Here is a 23,199-nt window from a genome sequence, read left to right as displayed (position 1 = left end):
AGCTTAGGGGTTTTAAAAAGTGCAGCAGGGACAAGTTGGGCCGAAGGGCTGTTTCCAGGCTGTAAACCTCTGACTCTATAAAAATCCCCATTTAAAACCCGCTCGCTCGAGCTCCTTACCGTCTGCCGCAGGCACTGCGCATGCTCCAGCTCCCAAACCAGGATGGGGCCGTTAACCTGGGCCTGTTCCCGGGAGGGAGGGAGGGAGAAGCCCCGCAGCTGCAAACCAGGGAGCTGACAATGATTCTGAAGGGTTTGCGGATCCTCCCCAATCTCCAACCGCCGGCTCCGCTGCTGCGATGTTGACTCCGCCCCCACCAGGTTTTATCTGAGTGTTGGTCCTCCAGCCCCGCCCCTCATTCACTCTGATTGGTCGGAGGACCAGCCGCTCCCGCTCGGTCCCCCAGCCCCGCCCCTCATTCACTCCGATTGGTTGGAGGACCAGCCGCACCCGCTCGGACCTCCAGACCCGCCCCTCATTCACTCTGATTGGTTGGAGGACCAGCCGCACCCGCTCGGACCTCCAGACCCGCCCCTCATTCACTCTGATTGGTTGGACGACCAGACGCTCCCGCTCGGTCCTCCAGCCCTGCCCCCTCTTCCTATTGGTCCGGAGCTGCCGTCAATCAGTCCCCGGGCATTGTGATGTGGAGCATGCGCAGTGTCATTGCTGTCCTTGGCGCTTGTTTGTCCCGGAGAAGCGGAGTCAGCGTTAGGCGGTGGCTGGGAGGATTTGGAAACACTTTGTGGATCCGCAAACCCTTCAGAATCATTGTCAGCTCCCTGGTTTGCAGCTGCGGGGCTTCTCCCTCCCTCCCGGGAACAGGCCCAGGTTAACGGCCCCATCCTGGCTCAGCCACTGGAGGATGGTTCACATCAGAGGATGGGGGAGGGGGACAATAAATAAGAGGTTACACTTTGGCCTCAAATCAATGAGGACTCTGATCTCTGGGAAGGAAGGAAACCCTGGGAGGTGGGCGGGGAGGATTCACAAACACCCGCTGGAGGCCCCAACATCCCCAATAAGACCCATTGGTTTTATTGTCAGTCTGCAGACAGCAGCTGGAGAACTGAACCCAGACAGAGGAGAGGGAGGGAGAAAACTGGGAGTGGAGGAAAGAAATGATGCTGAATGCAAGCAGGCTTTTTCCGCTGAGGCTAGGGCAGAAAAAAACCAGAGGGCATGGGTTAAGGGTGAAAGGAGAAAAGTTTAAAGGGAATATTAGGGGGGGGGGCTTCTTCACGCAGAGAGTGGTGGGAGTGTGGAATGAGCTGCCGGATAAAGTAAATGCGGGGTCACTTTTAACATTTAAGAAAAACTTGGACGGGTTCATGGATGAGAGGGGTGTGGAGGGATATGGTCCAAGTGCAGGTCAGTGGGACTAGGCAAAAAATGGTTCGGCACAGACAAGAAGGGCCAAAAGGCCTGTTTCTGAGCTGTAATTTTCTATGGTGAGATGGGTTTGGATTTCAGCCCAGGGAGGAGGGAGAGTGTGTGGGATGGGGATTTGGGGGAACAAGAGAGGAAAAAATATTCCAGAGAAACAAGAATTGTCTTCACAATTTCTATCCTGGACTGGCAGTGATGACTTTTCTAAACTGTTTTACAGGCTATTGGAAATGGAGGATTTACAGACTGCAACCAACTAAACATCATCTCAATATCTCACAGAGTCATTCAATTCATCAGGGTCTGAATATCATCGGCCTCTGAATGTGGATGGAGAAATGTTTCTCTGTTCTCTCTGTGGGAAAAGATTTTAAACATCAGTGTGACTGGAAAAACACCGAGAGAGACACACACACACAGTGAGAGTGTTCCAGTGAACTGACTGGAAAGTGCTTTAACCAGTTACACAGCCCGGAAAAACATCACACCATTCACAGCGAGGAGAAACTGTACATGTTCTGTATGTGGATGAAACTTCAACTGATCATCCAACCTGGAGAGGCACAAGGACACTGACAACGTGGGGAAACTATGGAAATGTGAGGAATGTGGTAAAGGATTCAAGTATCCATCCCTGTTGGAAAACCATCGACGCATTCACACTGAGGAGAAGCCATTCATCTGCTTTGTGCGTGGGAAGGGATTTACTCAGTTGTCCTGTTTCCAGTCACACCAACAAACTCACACTGAGGAGAAGCCATTCAGCTGCACTTCCTGTGGAAAGAGATTCAGGTCTTAATCCAACCTCAAAGCACACCAGCGAGTTCACACCGGGGAGAGACCATTCAGCTGCTCCGAGTGTGGGGAGGGATTCACTCGATCCTCCCATCTGCTGGAACAGCAGCAAACCCACAGCGAGGAGAGGCCGTTCAGCTGCACCAACTGTAGAAAGAGGTCTTCATCCAATCTCATTGCCCACCAGATTCATTCAGGGAAGACACCGTTCACCTGTTGTGTGTGTGGGAAGGAATACACTCACCCATCCAACCTGCTGATGTCCCAGCAAACTCACACAGGGGAGAGGCCATTCACCTGCTCCGTGTGTGGGAAAGGATTCACTCAGCCATCTAACCTGCTGACACCAGCAAATTCATAAGTAACCGCACGGTTGGATTCAGTTATTTTTGCTGTTGTTAATCACATTTAATACGGATAATCTGATAATATTTGGCTTGCTCCTGCTGACATTAACAAACTGGCCGGCTCTTAAATATCTTGGCAATGTCACAGATTTTCAGAGCTGTAAAGTCCCTGTTTGAAAGCACCATCTGTGATGTTTTCCCTTGATTCAAGAACACCGTCTCCTGGAAGTTCACCTCCAATTCTTCACCATCCTGACTTGGAAATATTTTTGACCATCCTTCATGGTCGCTGGCTCAAAATCCGAGAATTTCATCCCAAATAGCATTGTGGATGCACCTACACCCCAGGGACTGCAGCGGTTCAAGAAAGTAGCTCACCACCTCCATTCTTTAGAACCTGAATATCATCAGCTTTTGAATGTGAAAGGAGAAATATTTGTCTGTTGTGTCTGTGGGAAAAGATTTTAAACGTCAGTATGAGTGGAAAAGCACAGACACACACACACACTCGAGTGACAGTGTTCCACTGAAGTGACTGTGGAACGAGCTTTAACCAGTTACACAGTCTGAAAAAAATCACACCATTCACAGCGGGGAGAAACCGTACACAGGTTGTGTGTGTGGACAAGTCTTCAACTGATTGTCCAACTGGAGAGACACTAAGGACACCGGCACCATGGAGAAACTGTGGAAATGTGGGGATTGTGGGAAAGGATACAGTTACCCTTCTGAACTGGAAATGCATCGATGCGCTCACACTGGGGAGAGGCCGTTCACCTGCTCCACCTGTGGGAAGGGATTCACTCAGTCATCCAGCCTGCTGACACACCAGTATGTTCACACTGATCAGACTCCTTTCAAATGTTCTGACTGTGAGTAGACATTTAAAAGCAAAAAGTATCTGCTGAGGCACCAACACATTCACAGTGAGGAGAAGCCGTTCACCTGCTCCTTGTGTGGGAAGCGATTCACTGCTACATCCAACCTGCAGAAACACCAGCGAGTTCACACTGACAAGAGACCCTTTAAATGTCCAGACTGCGGGAAGTGCTTTAAAACCTCCGGTGAAGTGACGTGTCATCAACGTGTTCACACTGACGAGAGATCATTCAGATGCTCTCACTGTGGGACTGGCTTCAGGCGATCATCTGAACTCACTGTACACCAGCGAATTCACACTGGAGAGAGACCGTACAGCTGCTCTGTGTGTGGGAAGAGCTTCATTCAGTCATACCACCTGCTGAAACACCGGCAAATTCACTCCGATATAAAACCTTTTCAATGTTTTGACTGAGCAGAGCTTTAAAAGCAGAAATGGTCTCATGATGCATCAACGAGTCCACACTGGGGAGAGGCCGTTCACCTGCTGTGTGTGTGGGAAGGGATTCACTCAGTCATCCAGCCTACTGAAACATCAGCAAATTCACTCTGATATAAAACATTCTAAATGTTTTGATTACGAGCAGAATTTTAAAAGCTGCAATGGTCTAATGATACACCAGCAAGTTCATACAGGGGAGAAACTGTTCACCTGTTCCGAGTGCGGGACTGGATCCACTGACTTACAGCAAATGCTGAGACACCAACAACTTCACGAGTGTCTGCAGGGGTTGGATTCAGCTGCTTTTGCTGCTGTTAATCATAATGAGGACTAAATGTATGGGTTAATCCTAAAGTGTGTAAGAAATGTGTTCCAGCCACTCTCTTCCACAGTTCAGAGCTCCTAGACATGGAACAGAAGCTCCTTTACAACTGGGTTTAGAGTCAGGAAAAACAACGGTGAATGCTGGAAACTAGGATTTTAGTCCGGGAGTCAGAGATTACCCAAAAAGGGGGTCGGTGTCATTGGTGATTTTGAAACATTTTGTTCAGAAGCAACAGTTACGAAAGCTTCAAGTTTTTGTGCCCAGATCACCAACAACCCGTCCTGGTCCCTCCAAACTGACGCTACAGTTAAGAAAGCCCACCAACGCCTCTACTTTCTCAGGAGGCTAAGGAAATTCGGCATGTCTGCTCCGACTCTCACCAACGTTTACAGATGCACCATAGAAAGCATCCTCTGTGAATGTATGACAGCTTGATATGGCTCCTGCTCTGACCAAGACTGCAATAAACTACAAAGGGTTGTGTCTGAAACCCAGTCCATCACGCAAACCAGCCTCCTATCCATTGACTCTGTCTACACTTCCCTCTGCCTTAGCAAAGCAGCCGGCATAATCAAGGACCCCACACACCCCAGATATACTCTTTTCCTCCTTCTTCAGTCAGGGAAAAAAATACAAAAATCTGAGGTCATCTTCCAACCGATTCAAGAGCAGCTTCTTCCCTGCTGCTGTCAGACTTTTGAATGGACCTAACTTATGTTAAGTCTCTGCACCCCAGCTATGACTGTAAGACTACATTCGATACCCTCTCTTTCCCTTCTCTATTAACGTCATGCTTTGTCTGTATAGCGCAAGAAAAAGTACTTTTCACTGTATACTAATAAACCTGTTGGACTTTAACCTGGTGTTGTTAAACTTCTTACTGTGTTTACCCCAGTCCAACGCCGACATCTCCACATCAGTACTAATACATGTGACAGTAATAAATCAATTTTTTTAAAAAATGGTATATTAGTTAAATAGGCAGAAAAGACAAATGAGCCATAACAAGTGAGAACAGTTTACTGATCCCGGATCAGCGGGATGCTGAGCTCTGTGTTTGGAGGTGACAGTCTCCCCGGAATGGTTTCCTGGTCCCGGATCAGACACTCGGACGGACGAAGCTGATCTCTGCCGCTGGAGATGACGGTCTCTTCGGATCTCACTCCTCTGGATCCAGTCAAAGTGTTTGGTGTCTGTCTGAATCCAGCACGGATCACTTTGAAAAACTCTTTCCTGTCCAAAGTGATTTTCCCTCTCGAGCCTGTTTAACCTTCACTCAGACAGTTGGTTAATGTCCAGGTCATAAGATCCAACCTTATCCGGTTTAGAAATGTCTTGTGTCAGGGTTTATGACAGAGACATGTCCTGGATAGAGATAACAAGTCTGTCCTGTGTTTGTCACCCAGCAAGCTGCTATGGAAGCTTTCTTCATAAGAGAGTGAGCTGTTTCTATTAATAGTCAATAAATTTCTTGACATTTTATAAAGACTTTATTCGATGGTGATTTTTTTACAAAACAAGCCCTGAAATCAGAGATAGGTGTAAAACTGCAATCTGTTCCTGACTGAAAGTGAAGTTTCCAGTCTGAAAATGTCTTTGATTTGAAGTTTCCGAGTGTTTATATAATATTCCTGAGTTTTCCCAGGTAAGGCAGTGACAACAACAACTGGCATTTACCCGTTAACAGATTAAAATGACCGAGACTTCACAGAGGCTCAGAAAGGTCAGGAGAGGGATGATGGAGAAATTGTCATTTACCAAAGGCGTGGGAAGTTTGTCAAAATATTAATTTCCTTTTTAACTCATAATAAATCCAATGTACTGTTTGGAACCACATCCAGGGTTAGGGTGAGGTATTAGTTAAGGTGAGATATTAGGGAGGGTGAGGTGTTGGTTCGAGTGAGGTGTTGGTTCGAGTGAGGTGTTGGTTCGAGTGAAGTGTTAGGGTTCGGATTCGGGGTGTAGGTTGGGATCTTGCTGTTTGGAGCTGATCATGCAGATAAAGATTGGGATCTTGCTGTGTCTGTGTGTGGTTCCAGTAAGGTTTATATTGTCTGTTTCAGGACCAGATTCTTGTTTCCCAAACGTTAAGTAACAGATATTTGTTTGTGGGGTTGTTTGATTTGGAACAGTACACTTGGCTGTTCAGGTTTATACAATATCATGGTTGTTCTTTTTTTGTAATTGATAAAAATTATGCTAATTTTCTTATTATATGTTAATTGTGTTCTTAAATAAGATTTGACATTGTTTATAATGGGATTGTGAAAACCACATTGTGTTGTTCCCATGTGATTCTGTGGTTTCTGAGAGCAGGTCTTCCTGTGTTCGGATATTCTGTTGGTTTCAGGATGTTTCAGTGTTTACATGTCCTACAATTTCCTTCAATTCAATGTTGTTTTTCATCAGTCCCTGATGTGGAAATCAAATTGTGGCTTCAACCCTCAGTAAATGGGTGCACTATGTTTGTGTGTGTGTGGCTGTGTGAGAGTGTCAGGTTGGGTGTGTCATTGTGGGGGGTTGTCTGTCCCTATCTCTCTCTCTCTCTGTTGGTTTGAAGGAACCTTCGCTAACTGGTGTCTGGTGTTTTCTTCATAAAATCCCGACAGTACAGGAGGAGGCCATTCAGCCCATTGAGCCTGCACTGACAACAATCCCATCCTATCCCCGTAACCTCACATCTATTTACCTTGCCAATCTCCCTGAAATTAGGGTCGATTTAGCATGGCCCAATCAACCTAACCAGCACATCTTTGGACTGTGGGAGGAGACCGGAGCAGCCGGAGGAAACCCACGCAGGCACAGGGAGAATGTACAAATTTTGCACAGACAATGACCCAAGCCGGGAATCGAATCCGGGTCCCTGGCGCTGTGATGCAGCAGTGCTAACTACTGTGCCACCGTGCTGCCCTTGTGTTAGTATGTCTTGTGTTAGCTTAAACACTGCAGTTTGGAGAGGAAAGGGAGGCTGGAGATGGGGAGTAGATTGTAAGGAAGTGGGGTCAAGACATTGTTTTTTGACAAGGGTGTGCTGGTGGCAAATTTGAAAGAGGGACAGTACCTGAGAGAATCATTGACAATGTCCGCGGACACAGGGAAGTAGGAGATCAGTAGTTTAGTGGGAATAGGGTCGATGGAGCAGGAGGTGGGGCTCATGGGCAAAATGAGCCCGAAGAGGCCCAATAGAAGAGAAACTAGAGAAAGATGTGGGTTCAGGGCTCAGGAAAGGTTGAAATTTAGACAGAGTTTGGCCTTGTGGAAGGGAGGGAATCAGCAGAGGCAGCTGATCAGATTGTCTCAATCTTAGTGACAAAGAAGCTCCATGAAATCCTCATACTCCACCTGTCTGCGTGGGTTTCCCCGGGTGATCTAGTTTCCTCCCACAGTCCAAAGATGTGTGGGTTAAGTGGATTGGCCATGTTAAATTGCTACTTAGTGTCCAAAATGTGTATCTTAGAGGGATTAGCCATGGTAGACTTGCGGGGTTATGGGTATTGGGCAGGGGTGGGTGTGGACTTGGGTAAGAAGCTCTTTTGGACAGTTGGTGCAGACTCCATGGGCCAAATGGCCTCCTTCTGCATTGTAGGGATTCTTACATATATTCTAACAGTCTAACTTGTTGGAGATGAGGATTGGGGAGACAGGGGAGTGGGAGAGCCCTTCAAAAGGATCTGAATTGCGAAAGAGATATCGAAAAGATTCAACACCATACGTATATTCAACACAAAACTGATTTATTTGCCTTTTAGTGAGAATATTAGCCCCTGTAAGTGGCTGGGGTTTATTACCAGTGTAAACAGACCCTAATGAACATGGTTTAGTCCTGAATGTCACTGACAGCAAAGTTCAATCACTACAGTTACTTGTGAAGTCTCTGGTGTCTGAGCAGGTGCGATGAAGTCATGAATCTCTTCCCACATTCAGAGCAAGTGAATGGTCTCTCCCCGGTGTGAATTCTCTGGTGTGCAGTGAGTTGAGAAGATTGCCTGAACCCAGTCCCACAGTGAGAGCACCTGAATGGTCTCTCCTCAGTGTGAATACGTTGATGGAACATCAATTCCCCAGAACTTTTATCGCACTTCCCACAGTCTGGGCATTTAAAAGGTCTCTCGTCATTGTGAACTCGCTGGTGTGTCAGCAGAATGGTTGATGTAGTAAATCCCTTCCCACACTCACAGCAGGTGAATGGCCTCACCGCAGAGTGAACTCTCTGGTGTTTCAGCAGGCCAGATGACTGAGTGAATCCTTTCCCACACACAGAGCAGGTAAACAGCCTTTCCCCAGAGTGGATTCGCTGGTGTTTCAGCAGGTCTGATGACTGGGTGAATCCCTTCCCACAGTTGGAGCAGGTGAACGGCCTCTCCCCAGTGTGAATTCACTGATGTACAGTGAGCACAGATGATTGCCTGAACCCAGTCCCACAGTGAGAGCACCTGAATGGTCTCTCCCCTGTGTGAACTCGCTGATGTACAATGAGTTGAGATGATCGTCTGAACCCAGTCCCACAGTGAGAGCACATGAACGGTTTCTCATCAGTGTGAAGACGTTGATGGGACATCAGTACCCCAGAACTTTTAAAACACCTCCCACAGGCTGGACATTTAAAAGGTCTTTCGTCAGTGTGAACTCGCTGGTGACTCAACAGTTCGGCTGAAATACTGAATCCTTTCCCACAGTCGGAACAGGTGAATGGTCTCTCACTGGAGTGAACTCGCTGGTGTTTGGAAAGGTCGGATGACTGAATGAACCCCTTCCCACACACAGAACAGGTGAAAGGCCTCTCCCCAGTGTGGCTGCGCCGATGCGTTTCCAGTTTGGACGGGGAAATGAATCCTTTCCCACAGTCCTCGCATTTCCATAGTTTCTCCATAGTTTGACTGCACTTGTGGTTTGACAGGCCAGGTGATTGGCTGAAGCCTTGTGCACACACATAACATGTGTAGGGCTTCTCTCCACTGTGAACGGTGCTTTTTCCTTCCATGTTTAAAATCTGATGATATTCAGTTCAGAATAAATTGAGCGACTCTGTCCAATACTGATGTTATCTTTTGTTCGAGCTTCTGGACTGCAATTCCCCTGTGAAATTGATTTAAAACACAAAAAAAGGGAGTGAGAGAAAACCATTAAAACACAAAGGCAGATTGTGAAATTGAGCTGAATGAATCTAGTAATTTGTGGGTCCGGCTCTTGGAAAAAGTGGTTGAGGCAGAGTCCTTGAATAAGCTTAAGGCAGAACTGGATAGATTCTTGATAAGCAAGGGGGTGGAAGGTTATCGGGAGTAGGCAGGAATGTGAAGTTGAGGTGAAAATTAGATCAGCCTCGGGGTGGAGCAGACTTGAGGGACCAAGTGGCCTGCTCCTGCTCCTAATTTGTATGTAAAAAGTACAGGGGATGTGAGGAAGCATGCTTTTACACAGCAAGTGGCAATGACCTGAAACTTGCTGCTTACGAGTTGGGTGGAAGTGGACACGATGAATAATTTCAAAATGAAATTGGATAGACACTAGACGGAAATAAAGCTGCAAAGATATGAGGATTGAGCCGAGGAATGGGACTGACTGGCTTGCTGTCGACAGCTTGCATGGATCCAATGGGCTGAATGGCCTCTGCACCAGAATGGCACTTTCTTGTAATCTCACCTAATTTAATCCTGGGAGTTCAGATATCACTCAGGTACATCTGTTCTACGCTCTCTCCAGGGCCATTATGTCCTGTTGCCCGGAACTGAGCACAGTTCTCCAGATGTGGTCTAACCAGGGTTTGTGAATCCCGGGGCCTTTCCAGTCACACTGAAACCCAAAATCTTCGCTCACAGACACAATCAACAAAACTGTTACCTTCCACATTCAGATGCTGCTGATATTCAGGTTCTGATGTATTGAGTGACGCCATTAGATCACGATGTGATGTTTGATTTGAGTTTCCCATATGTCAATTCTCCACTTCCAGCACTCTGTAAATTTACAGAAACCATCACAGTTAGTCCAGGATAGAAATTCACAACATTCTCTCCTCCGAGTTGCCAAATGTGATTAAATGTTTTCCTGGAGGTTTTATCACGTCTTTTCTATTGTGCCCATCCTCCAATCACTAATCAGTCAAGACATCCTTCCCCACTGCCTTCCTGGGCCAATTGGAAAGCAAAAAAGACTCCTTACCTTACAGCATAATGATTGACAGTGAGGCAAACAACTTTTATCCATTTTCAATATTTTTATATCCGGTGAAGAGAAATGTTCAAAGGAAAATGATAACAAAAGATATATTTTTTAATGTCCTGAATGTTTTAGAGACTGAGGTTTGAATCCCACTACAGCAGATGCTGAAATTTGAACTCAATAAAAATCTGGAATTGAAAGTCTAATGATGACCATGAAACCATTGTCAATTGTTGTAAAAAGCCAACTGGTTCACTCATGTCCTTGAGCCAAGGAAATCTGCTACCTTACCTGGTCAGGTCTATATGTGATTTCAGATCCACAGCAGTGTGGTTGGTTGACTCTTAAAATGCCCCGTGAAGTGCACTCAGTTCAAGGGCAAATAAAGATGGGCAATAGATGCTGTCCCAGCCAGTGGCAGCCACATTCCCTGAATGCATTGGGAAACAAATCTCCCATCTTTATCTGGTCTGGCCTAAATATGACTCCAAACTACAGAGATGTGGTTGACTCTTAAAATTCCCTGTGAGATGGTCTGGCAAGCTACTCAGTTGAAGGACAATGAGGGATGGGCAAGTCCAGCCAGCGACTCCCACATTCCCTGAATGAATAAAAAAATTCCTGGAGACTCCAGTCCAATCCGGGAGAGTTGGTAACTGGGCCAGGCTCACAGCGCATGCGCCCTGCTGTACATTGTTCCTGTAAAGATGGCGGCCGCTGACCCGGGCCTGGAGCCGCTCAGCTCCGACTCTATTCGGTACCAACTGAAGCGGGACCGGGAACATTTTATTCTGGATTGAAGACTCTAGGGGATATTTATGAAGCCTCCCAGCCCACTCCGCTGCTTCTATCCCTCCCCGGTCACCCAGCGGCTCCATTACTGAACCTCACTCCATTGTTTCTTTCCGGCTCCTCGCAGCTCCAGTCACAGTCCGGACTGCGCATGCTCCGGTCAGAGCCAGGTACCGCGTTTGCGCAAGGCGGTGCCGTAATGTGGATAGGGCACATTCTCACCCGCAGAGAATGTTGGGTAATCACCCCGCCATTCACACTGGTTTTGTTAAATAGAAAATATGGTTTGCGATCCGAATATGATTGGTACCATTGGGCCACAATAACAAATGTATTAAATCGATTGATATGGAATGAAGGACTGATATAGTAACTAAGGACTGGGATGGCACAGTGGCAAGCGCTGCTGTCTCACAGCGCCAGGGACTCAGGTTCAATTCTAACAAATGTATTAAATCGATTGATATGGAATGAAGGACTGATATAGTAACTAAGGACTGGGGTGGCACAGTGGCAAGCACTGCTGTCTCACAGCACCAGGGAACCAGGTTCAATTCTGGCCTCGGGTCACTGTCTGTGTGGACTTTGCATGTTCTCCCCATGTCTGTGCGGGTTTCCTCCGGGTGCTCTGGTTTCCTCCCACAGTCCAAAGATGTGCAGGTTAGGTTAATTGGCTATGCTAAAATGCCCCTTAGTGTCAGGGGGATTAGCAGGGTGAATAGTTGGAGTTATGGGGATGGTGCACGGGTAGGATTGTTGTCGGCGTAGGCTTAATGGGCTGAATGGCCTCCTTCCACACTGTAGGAATTCTATGAATCTATGAGCATAGACTCTCCACCATAGTTCGGTCCTGAGTCTGATTGACAACAGAACAAACATCTACAGTTAGAAGTGAATGCATCATGGTCTCAGCCCCATAGACAGAACAGTTAAACTGCCCCTCGCCAATAAGAATGCTGACATTTGATCAAATGTTTCAGGACACTAAGGGGCAATTTTAGCATGGCCAATCAACCTAACCCGCACATCTTTGGACTGTGGGAGGAAACCGGAGCATCCGGAGGAAACCCACGCAGACATGAGGAGAATGTACAAAATCAGAGTATTAGCCACTGAGGAAAACTAAGGAAACCCCTTTGCACATGTGAAGTGTCTGAGTGTTGTCCCTCTAGTCTAACTGTGTTGTTCTATCAGTAAATGAGACGACTGAGTGAATCCATTTCCACATTCAACTGGGAAATAATCTTTTGATGATGGGATTTTACCCAAAGGTTTACAGCTCAAGCAGTAATCTCACACCTTCTGATGATATGTTCAGCATTCTTTGTGCTCTCCAGTCAAAGACAAGTAAAATATTGCAGATGCTGGAAATCATAGAAACCCTACATACAGAAAGAGGCCATTCGGCCCATCGAGTCTGCACCGACCACAATCCCACCCAGGCCCAACCACCATATCCCTACATATTGTACCCACTAATCCCTCTAATCTACGCATCTCAGGACACTAAGGGGCAATTTTAGCATGGCCAATCAACCTAACCCGCACATCTTTGGACTGTGGGAGGAAACCGGAGCATCCGGAGGAAACCCACGCAGACATGAGGAGAATGTAAACTCCACACAGACAGTGACCCAAGCCGGGAATCGAACCCAGGTCCCTGGAGCTGTGAAGCAGCGGTGCTAACCACTGTGCTACCGTGCCGCCCAAAATATAAATCAAAATGTAAAATTCTGGAAATACTCAGCAGATCTAGTCGCATCTGTAGAGCAAGAAACAGAGTTTGCATTTTAGGCCCATGACCATTCAACACCCAGGCCTGAAAATTAGCGCACTTTCTCCTACCATAGATAGGCTATTATTTCCAGCATTTTCTGTTTTTATTTCTCATCTGTCTGAGAGTGGAAACATCTTGCACTTGTCTACTGTGTCCAACCTTTTCATAATCTTAAAAGATCAGATCATCCTCACTCCCTTTTCCAGAGAAAATATTTACAGACTGTCCAGTCTTTCTTGCTGGGTATAACTGCCTGTTCAGGCATCTTTCTAGTCTATTTTCCTGCATCTTCTCCAGTCCTTCGAGACCCATTTTATAATATGGAGACTGGAGACATCAGCTAATCTGAGCAGCAAACTCACTATTGTCCCCAAATGCCTGCATGTTGAAGTATTTTAGCCATTTTCCAATCAGCTGAATATGAGATGGGATGGAATAAACAGATTCAACAAGTCAGTCTGTAACACTGTGGAGCACTGTGAAGTTTCAGTATTAAAAATCAGAAAATGCTGGAGTTAGTAATCCATATTTTTCCGAGTATCAGTTGATTGTGTTCCAGATTATTGGTTTCATTTTCCCCACTGCTGATGTTAAGCTGATTGTTCTGTAATTGTTGTGTTTTTGAACAGGGATGTAACATTTACAATCTCTCAGTCCTTTATCACCACTACTCTATAAAGATTGGAAGGTTGTGGCCAGAGCTCCACAAACTCCATGTGAAGGACAGTGTGTGTCAGAGTGCAGCAGTCCGTCAATGTCAGACTGCAGTGTCAGCCTAGATAATGTGCTCAGCTTGATGAGTATTTCCTGTTGTTATTGATGTGGATCATTCAGAAACAATGGATTCTGATGATGTCATCCAGTCCTGCTGCAATGATGTCATAGAGACTATTACATCACAGCGGAGACTGAGTGGTGAAAACAGTTTTGTTCCAGACGGCAGCAAGTTCATTACTGATAGATCTGGAAATGAGAAGACTGGGAATGAAAGCATCCCAAGGTATTTCAGAGGAGTTTCATAAAGAAAAAAATGACAATGGTTAGCACTGTTGCCTCATAGCGCTAGGGACCCAGGTTTAATTCAGGCCTTGGGTGACTATCTGTCTGGAGTTTGAACACTCTCCCCATGTCTGTGTGGGTTTCCTCTGAGTGCTTGGATTTCCTCTCACAGTCCAAAGATGTGCAGGTTAGGTTGATTGGCTATGCTAAATTGCCCCTTAGTGTCCCAAGCTGTGCAGGTTAGATGGATTAGAAATGGTAAATGTGTTACAGGAATAGGGTGAGGGCCTGGGTATGATTCCCTTTCAGAATATCGGTACAGACTCGATAGGCCAAATGGCCTCTTCTGCATTGTAGGGATTCTATGAATGACAGAGCATAATATTAGGATGAATGGACAAAAGCCTGATTGAGAGGCAGATCCTGAATTACGAGAGAGAGATGGACAGTTTAGGGAGGGTATTTCAGAGTTTCACACTCAGACCCTGCCACCAATGGTGGTGTAATTAAAATGTGGAGATGCAGGCATTGGACTGGGGTAAGCACAGTAAGAAGTCAGTTGTCAGAAGTCAGTAAGAAGGTGTTGTGAGACTTCTTACGGTGTAATTAAAACCATGGATGCGCAAGAGGCCTGAATGAGAAGAGTGCAGATATCTGGGGGCCAAGCTAAATTGCCCCTTAGCGTCCCAAGATGTGTAGGTTAGAGAGATTTAGAACATAAGAAATAGGAGCAGGAGTAGGCCATCTAGCCCCTCGAGCCTGCCCCGCCATTCAATAAGATCATGGCTGATCTGACGTGGATCAGTACCACTTACCCGCCTGATCCCCATAACCCTTAATTCCCTTACCGATCAGGAATCCATCCATCCGCGCTTTAAACATATTCAGCGAGGTAGCCTCCACCACCTCAGTGGGCAGAGAATTCCAGAGATTCACCACCCTCTGGGAGAAGAAGTTCCTCCTCAACTCTGTCTTAAACCGACCCCCCTTTATTTTGAGGCTGTGTCCTCTAGTTTTAACTTCCTTACTAAGTGGAAAGAATTTGCAGGGTAAATATTTGGGGTTATGGGAAACAGGTCTGTGCGTGGTTGCCCTGAGTGTCGGGGGGATTATGTGAGGTTACAAGGATAGGACCTGGGTGGGATTGTTATAGGTGCAGACTTGATGGGCCGAATGGGCTCCTTCTGCATTTCAGGGATTCTATTCTATGATCTCAGGGAATTGTGAAATTGGAGATTACTGAGATAGGGAGGGATAAGGTCATGGAGGAATTTGAAAATAAGGATGTGAATTTTAAAATCGAGGCGTGACTTGACTTAAAGCCGGTGTAGGTCAGTAAGCAAGGCAGGGGTGGGGGGAGATGGGTGAATGGGATTTGGTGTGAGAAAGCCGGCAGGCAGCAGAGTTTTGGATGATCTCACGTTTCCATGTGGGAGTGGGGTGAATGTGAGAGGCTGCTCAGAAATGTACTGGAATCATCAAGTCTAAAGGTAACACAGGCTTGGGTGAGGGTTTCAGCAGCAGATGAGCTGAGGTAGGGTGGAGATTGCTGACATTATGGAGATTGAAATATTTGGTATTAGTGATGGTGTGGATATGTGGTCAGAAACTCATCCTGTTGTTAAATCTGACACCAAGATCTGAATTTTCCATCTGTCGGGCACATTCACACGGGAGAGCCTGGAAGTGGGTGCAATCGGCCCCGGAATGAGATTTCAGACTGGCTGGCCAATTAATGATCAGTCAGTGTGAAATGCATGCTGGGAAAGGCTCAGTGCTACCGGGGAGGGAGGGAAGGGGATGGGCACTGAGGAAAGCGAGGGTGCTGTTGGCATTTCCAATACGCTCCCTCAGGGGGACAGCTGCTGCGGAGCCTGTCTCACAGCTACTGACCTGTAAAAAATAAACTGCGATGGAGCTCCTCACACTTGTTGGGGGTGAGGATGGCAGAGACGGGGAGAGGGAGAACCTTTCAAAAGGAATTAACTTCTGTTAGTGATGTTAAAAAGACACTACACACTGTGTTTAACACAAAGCTGATTTATTTGTCTCTTATCCAGAATATTTACACCTGGTGTTTATTAATATCAGCAGGACCAGACTCCAGTGAATAATCTTCAGACCTGCAGGTGATTAACAGCAAAACCCAATCACTATAGTTACTTGTGACCTTGCTGGTGTCTCAGCAGATGGGATGACTGAGTGAATCCCCTCCCACACGCAGAGCAGGAGAACGGTTTCTCCCCGGTGTGAATGCGCCGGTGTTTCAGCAGATTGGATGAATCACTGAATCCCTTCCCACACTCAGAGCAGCTGAGCGGCCTCTCCCCAGTGTGAATTCTCTGGTGTACAGTGAGCTGAGATGATTTCCTGAACCCAGTTCCACAACGAGAGCATCTGAACGGTCTCTCGTCAGTGTGAATACGTTGATGGGTCACCAGTTCCCCAGAACTTTTAAAGCACTTCCCACAATCCAGGCATTTAAATGGTCTCGCGTCAGAGTGAACCCGTTGATGGGATGTCAGCTCCACAGAACTTTTAAAGCACTTCTCACAGTTCAGGCATTTAAAAGGTCTCTCATCAGTGTGAACTCGCTGATGTTTCAGTCGGTGAGATGACTGAGTGAATCCCTTCCCACACACAGAGCAGGAAAATGGTTTCTCCCCAGTGTGGATTCGCTGGTGTTTCAGCAGATCAGATAACTGAATGAATCCATTCCCACAATCGGAGCAGGTAAATGATCTCTCTCCAGTGTGAATTCGCTGATGTGTCATCAGGTGGGATGACTGAGTGAATCCCTTCCAACACACAGAGCAGGTGAATGGCCTTTCCCCAGTGTGACCACGTTGGTGTCCTAACAGATTGGATAACTGAGTGAATCCCTTTCCACAATCAGAACATGTGAATGGTCTCTCCCCATTGTGATCTCGCTGGTGTTTTAGCAGACTGGATGACTGAGTGAATCCCTTCCCACACTGAGGGCAGGTGAATGGTCTCTCCCCAGTGTGACTGCGTCGATGAGTTTCCAGGTCAGATGGATAACTAAACGCTTTCCCACAATCCCCACATTTCCACAGCTTCTCCCCAGTGTGACTGTGCTTGTGTCTCGACAGGCCAGATGATCGACTGAAGCCTTGTCCACACACACAACACGTGTATGGTTTCTCCTCACTGTGAACAGTGCTTTTTCCTTCCATGTTTAATATTCAATGATATTCAAGTTACGATAAATTATACACCTCTGTCAGCTCCTGGTGTGATGTTTGGTTTCAGTTTCCTAACTGTAAATCCTCCTCTTCTAAAACCCTGTGAAATTGATTTAAAACAAAAAAACAGGAGTGAGAGAGAACCCACAAAAACACAAAGACAGCTTGTGAAATTGAGCTGAATGAATCTGGTCATTTGTCTGATACTAATGAACAGTGCTGGATTATCATAAAAACCCAGCTGATTCACTAATGTCCATCAGGGAAAGGAAACTACCACCCAGTCTGGGTCTGTACAGACTCAGGCCTCTACTTAAGGAGAGTTCAAGACAGTGGGAGAGAATGGGGAGTGATGCAAGAGGTGAGGTTGTGGGGGGATGGGGGAGGTGCTGGTGATGGCAGGAGGAGAGGTTGTGGGGGGATGGGGGAGGTGCTGGTGATGGCAGGAGGTGAGGTTGTGGGGGGGTGGGGGAGGTGCTGGTGATGGCAGGAGGAGAGGTTGTGGGGGGATGGGGGAGGTGCTGGTGATGGCAGGAGGAGAGGTTGTGGGGGGGTGGGGGAGGTGCTGGTGATGGCAGGAGGTGAGGTTGTGGGGGGATGGGGGAGGTGCTGGTGATGGCAGGAGGAGAGGGATTTTACACATCTATAACTCAGCTGGAGCTTTGACAGAATCTCCCAAACCCTCAACTTCCACCACCTGGAAGGACCAGGATCACAAGTGTGAATCAACACCTCGAAATTCACCTTCAAGTCTCACACACTAGGGGATTTTCACAGTAACTTCATCGCAGTGTTAATATAAGCCTACTCGTGACATGATAAACTTTTTAAAAAAACGTTAAACACACTGTCCTGACTTGTCTGACATCCAGTACTGGATGAACAGATATTTTATATATTGGGAAGACTGAAGCCACTGGTTTCAGTCTTTGCTACAAACTTCACTCCCCAGCCACCGACTCCATCTCTCTCCCTGATAATTGTCCGAGGCTGAACATGATTGTTCACAACCATGGTGACATGTTTCACCTCAGGAATTAGGAGTCGGCCATTCGGCCCATCAGGTCTTTCACTTCTGTCAATGTTTCAAGTCTGGATGACCGTTCTCCAAACAGTCATTCAGACTCGAAACGTTGGCTCTATTCTCTCTCCAAAGATGCTGTCAGACATGCTGAGATTTTCCAGCACTTTGTTTTTGTTAAACATTCACTTGATTGCAGTTTGGTGTGGGTAAATCCTCCCCTTCTAACCCATGTAAAATGAGTTTCCAAAACCCATCACTCTCAGTCCAGGATAGAAATTCACAACATTGTGTCTGCCTGCTTTCCGGCTCAGGATTACTTAAGCTGGGACACATTTTCATTGGAAGCAGATGAGAAAATGTTCACTCGGCTGACTCCTGTGATGAGGGGGTTTGGCTTCTGAGGAAAGGTGGAACAGGTTGGGTCTTTACCCATTGGAATTCAGAAGAATGAGTGGTGATCTTGGTGAAGCATATTAGATCCTGGGGGAGCTTGACTGGGTCGATTCTGAGAGGATGTTTCCCCTCATGGGGTAATATCGAATTATGGAACAGTTAAAAAATAAGAGGTCTCTCAGTTTACACCATGAGGAGAAACGTATTCTTTATGAAGATCATTAGTCTTTGGAAATCCCTTCTCCAGTAAGTAGGAGGCTTGGTCATTTAATACATTTAAGGCTGTGTTAAGTTCATAAGATATTGGAGCAGAATTAGGGCATTCGGCCCATCGAGTCTGCTCTGCCATTCGACCATGGCTGATATGCTCCTCATTCCCATTTTCCTGCCTTCTCCCCATAACCAGTTAAAAATCTGTCTAACTCCTCCTTAAATTTACTCACTGTCCCAGCATCCAACGCACTTCGGGGCAGCGAATTCCAGATTCACAACCCTTTGGGAGAAGTAGTTTCTCCTCAACTCTGTTTTAAATTTGCTGCCCCTTATCCTAAAGACTATGAGCTCTCATCCTAGAATGCCCCACAAGAGGAAGCATCCACTCCACGTCTACTTTATCCAGACCTTTTATCATCTTGTACACCTCAATTTGATCTCCCCTCATTCTTCTAAATTCCAGAGAGTATAGGCCTATATCTCTTCATACGACAAACCCGAAATCTCTGGAATCGATCTCGTGAACCTCCTCTGAACTGCCTCCAAAGCCACGACATCTTTCCTCAAATAAAGGGACCAAAACTATGCACAATACTCCAGGTGCGGCCTCACCAATGCCTTGTATAGTTCCTTACATTTATATTCTAATCCTTTAGCTATAAATGCCAACATTCCATTCACTTTCTTTACAATCTGCTGTTCCTGCATGCTGGTTTCCTGTGACTGGTGAATGAGGACACCCAGATCCTTCTGCACTGGAGCACCCCGAAGTCTCTCCCCATTTAGATAATAAGTCGCCTTCCCAACACTCCAGCCCAGGCAACATGCTGGTGACCCTCCTCTGCACTCTTTCTCGTGCAATCACATCCTTCCTATAGTGTTCCTCAGTGTTAGAGAACATAGAACAGTACAGCACAGAACAGGCCCTTCGGCCCACGATGTTGTGCCGAGCTTTATCTGAAACCAAGATCAAGCTATCCCACTCCCTATCATCCTGGTGTGCTCCATGTGCCTATCCAATAACCGCTTAAATGTTCCTAAAGTGTCTGACTCCACTATCACTGCAGGCAGTCCATTCCACACCCCAACCACTCTGTGCGTAAAGAACCTACCTCTGATATCCTTCCTGTATCTCCCACCACGAACCCTATAGTTATGCCCCCTTGTAATAGCTCCATCCACCCGAGGAAATAGTCTTTGAACGTTCACTCGATCTATCCCCTTCATCATTTTATAAACCTCTATTAAGTCTTCCCTCAGCCTCCTCCGCTCCAGAGAGAACAGCCCTAGCTCCCGCAACCTTTCCTCATAACACCTACCCTCCAAACCAGGCAGCATCCTGGTAAATCTCCTCACTCTCTCCAGCGCTTCCACATCCTTCCTATAGTGAGGTGACCAGAACTGCACACAATACTCCAAATGTGGTCTCACCAAGGTCCTGTACAGTTGCAGCATAACCCCACGGCTCTTAAACTCCAACCCCCTGTTAATAAAAGCTAACACACTATAGGCCTTCTTCACAGCTCTATCCACTTGACTGGCAACCTTTAGAGATCTGTGGATATGGACCCCAAGATCTCTCTGTTCCTCCACAGTCTTCAGAACCCTACCTTTGACCCTGTAATCCACATTTAAATTAGTCCTACCAAAATGAATCACCTCACATTTATCAGGGTTAAACTCCATTTGCCATTTTTCAGCCCAGCTTTGCATCCTATCTATGTCTCTTTGCAGCCTACAACAGCCCTCCACCTCATCCACTACTCCACCAATCTTGGTGTCATCAGCAAATTTACTGATCCACCCTTCAGCCCCCTCCTCCAAGTTATTAATAAAAATCACAAAGAGCAGAGGACCAAGCACTGATCCCTGCGGCACTCCACTAGCAACCTGCCTCCAATCCGAAAATTTTCCATCGACCACCACCCTCTGTCTTCGATCAGACAGCCAGTTACCTATCCAATCGGCCAACTTTCCCTCTATCCCACACCTCCTCACTTTCATCATAAGCCGCCCATGGGGGACCTTATCAAACGCCTTACTAAAATCCATGTATTGACATCAACTGCCCTACCTTCATCAACACACTTAGTTACCTCTTCAAAAAATTCTATCAAATTTGTGAGGCACAACTTGCCCTTCACGAATCCATGCTGATTATCCCGGATTAATCCGCATCTTTCTAAATGGTCGTAAATCCCATCTCTAAGGACCTTTTCCATCAATTTACCAACCACTGAAGTAAGACTAACCGGTCTATAATTACCAGGGTCATTTCTATTCCCTTTCTTAAACAGAGGAACAACATTCGCCATTCTCCAGTCCTCTGGCACCAGCCCCGTGGACAGCGAGGATCCAAAGATCAAAGCCAAAGGCTCTGCAATCTCATCCCTTGCCTCCCAAAGAATCCTAGGATATATTTCATCAGGCCCAGGGGACTTATCGACCTTCAGTTTATTCAAAACTGCCAGGACATCCTCCCTCCGAACATCTGTTTCCTCCAGCCTATTAGCCTGCAACACCTTCTCTTCCTCAAAAACATGGCCCCTCTCCTTGGTGAACACTGAAGAAAACTATTCATTCATCACCTCGCCTATCTCTACTGACTCCATACACAAGTTCCCACTACTGTCCTTACGTTCTGTCTGATTCTGTCAGTTGATGTTTCTGAGATTAACCTTGGGACACTCTCCTACATTAAAGGTCTGATATAAATGAAAGTTAGTTTTAAATCACATTGTAACAGATTGGGGAAGTCAGGATTAAAACAATATCTGGGTAAATGGAGTTTGGTCACAGATCAGCCGTGACCCCAGTCAATAAGAGAACAGGCTCGAGGGGGATAAATGATTTCCTCCTGTTCCCAATAAACTTGGGCTCAAACACCAGCTGATGAATGGAAAGTGATGGGTGAACTGGGGAGAAGACACTTCACCAGGAACCAGCGATGGAGCAGAGTTAAAGAGTAGGAGAGTCCTGTGGACAGACTACTCAGGAAATGGAATAGATTGTTCGGCCCTTCAAGTCTGCTCTGTTATTCAATTAGACCCTGGTTGATCCATTAGTCTATCTGAACTTGAACAAATATCTGAATTGTTAACTCAAGCTGGTTACAGCAGTTATTAACAGCAGCAGAAACACACCATAGCTATCAGAATGAACATGGGTCAGTGCAGGATGTGATTACCTGTTCAATAACTGGGGAATCTGCCTCCAGAAGACTTGTGAACTCGCTGGTGTCTCATTAGGTTTTGTGACTGAGTGAATCTGTTCCCACATATGGAGCAGGTGAACGGCCTCTCCCCGGTGTGAACTCGCTGGTGTATCAGGAGATCAGATGAGTTAGTGAATCCCTTCCCACACACGGAGCAGGTGAAAGGCCTTTCCCCAGTGTGAGCACGCTTGTGTTTCAGCAGGTGAGATGAACTGCTGAATCCCTTCATACACACAGAGCAGGTGAATGGCTGCTCCCCAGTGTGAAGTCGCTGGTGAGTGTGAAGGTTGAACATTCGACTAAAACTCTTCCCACACACGGTGCAGATGAACAGACTCTTCCCAGTGTGGCTGCACTGATGAGCTTCCAGCTGGGATGGAGAACTGAATTCCTTCCCACAGTCCCCACATTCCCATGGGTTCTCTATGGTGTAGATGTCCTCGTGTCTCTCCAGGTTGGATGATTTAATGTGTGTATATTTCAAATATCCTGTCAAAGGAGTTTAGAAACATCATCACTATCAATACAAGATAGAAATTCAGAACAGACATTTCTACTTTCTGTGGAACATCGTTTCCTCACTTGTTCCTGTAAAGCAGTAAATCCTCATCCTGAACACTTTCCCACCTCCCTGTCCTGCAACCAACTCCCACATTGAACAACCATCTCATATTTCATTGATTGTCCCATGTTTGAGTCCAGTGTGCCAGGCTGCATGGCGTATGGGTGCTGTTTCACCCATAAGATGGATCTGTGCAGCACCCTCTTCCAACTGTTCTGGCTGCCAACCAGCCCATGCCCACCCACACAGTTCCAGCAGCACCGCACACAATACTGCTCACCTGCTCTAACAGACTCGTGAAGAATGTCCTTTCATTTTCTCAGAGAGAGTTGGTCAGCCTGGCAAACCCAGTGTGAAATATCTTCACAAATCTTTTCTCCCACTCTCTATTCTGGCTGGGTTCAGTTCTTTTGTACAGAGTCAAAATAAAATCAATCAATTATTTTCTCTCCTGGTCACTGCTGGGAGCTGCAGCTTTTTACTGGGGGTGTTGGGGACTCCAGCGGGTGTTTGTGAATCCTCCCCGCCCACCTCCCAGGGTTTCCTTCCTTCCCAGAGATCAGAGTCCTCATTGATTTGAGGCCAAAGTGTAACCTCTTATTTATTGTCCCCCTCCCCCATCCTCTGATGTGAACCATCCTCCAGTGGCTGAGCCAGGATGGGGCCGTTAACCTGGGCCTGTT

At 46.6% G+C, this 23,199-nt stretch overlaps 1 protein-coding gene across 1 annotated transcript; it reads right to left on the bottom strand.

Moving 5' to 3' along the window:
* Positions 1-7,939: 7,939 nt before the first annotated feature.
* LOC144486256 (uncharacterized) lies at positions 7,940-22,011 on the bottom strand. The gene is given in 4 exon segments (XM_078204327.1): positions 7,940-9,167; positions 11,008-11,086; positions 16,068-17,210; positions 21,928-22,011. Coding segments are annotated over 3 exon segments (2,244 nt in total). The 5' UTR covers positions 17,102-17,210; positions 21,928-22,011; the 3' UTR covers positions 7,940-8,036.
* Positions 22,012-23,199: the final 1,188 nt, after the last annotated feature.

This window comes from Mustelus asterias, unplaced genomic scaffold, assembly GCF_964213995.1.
Source record: "Mustelus asterias unplaced genomic scaffold, sMusAst1.hap1.1 HAP1_SCAFFOLD_310, whole genome shotgun sequence".
NCBI classification, from domain to species: Eukaryota; Metazoa; Chordata; class Chondrichthyes; order Carcharhiniformes; family Triakidae; genus Mustelus; species Mustelus asterias.
The sequence above is the reverse complement of the archived record's forward strand: the minus strand, read 5'-3'. Positions and strand labels throughout refer to the sequence as shown.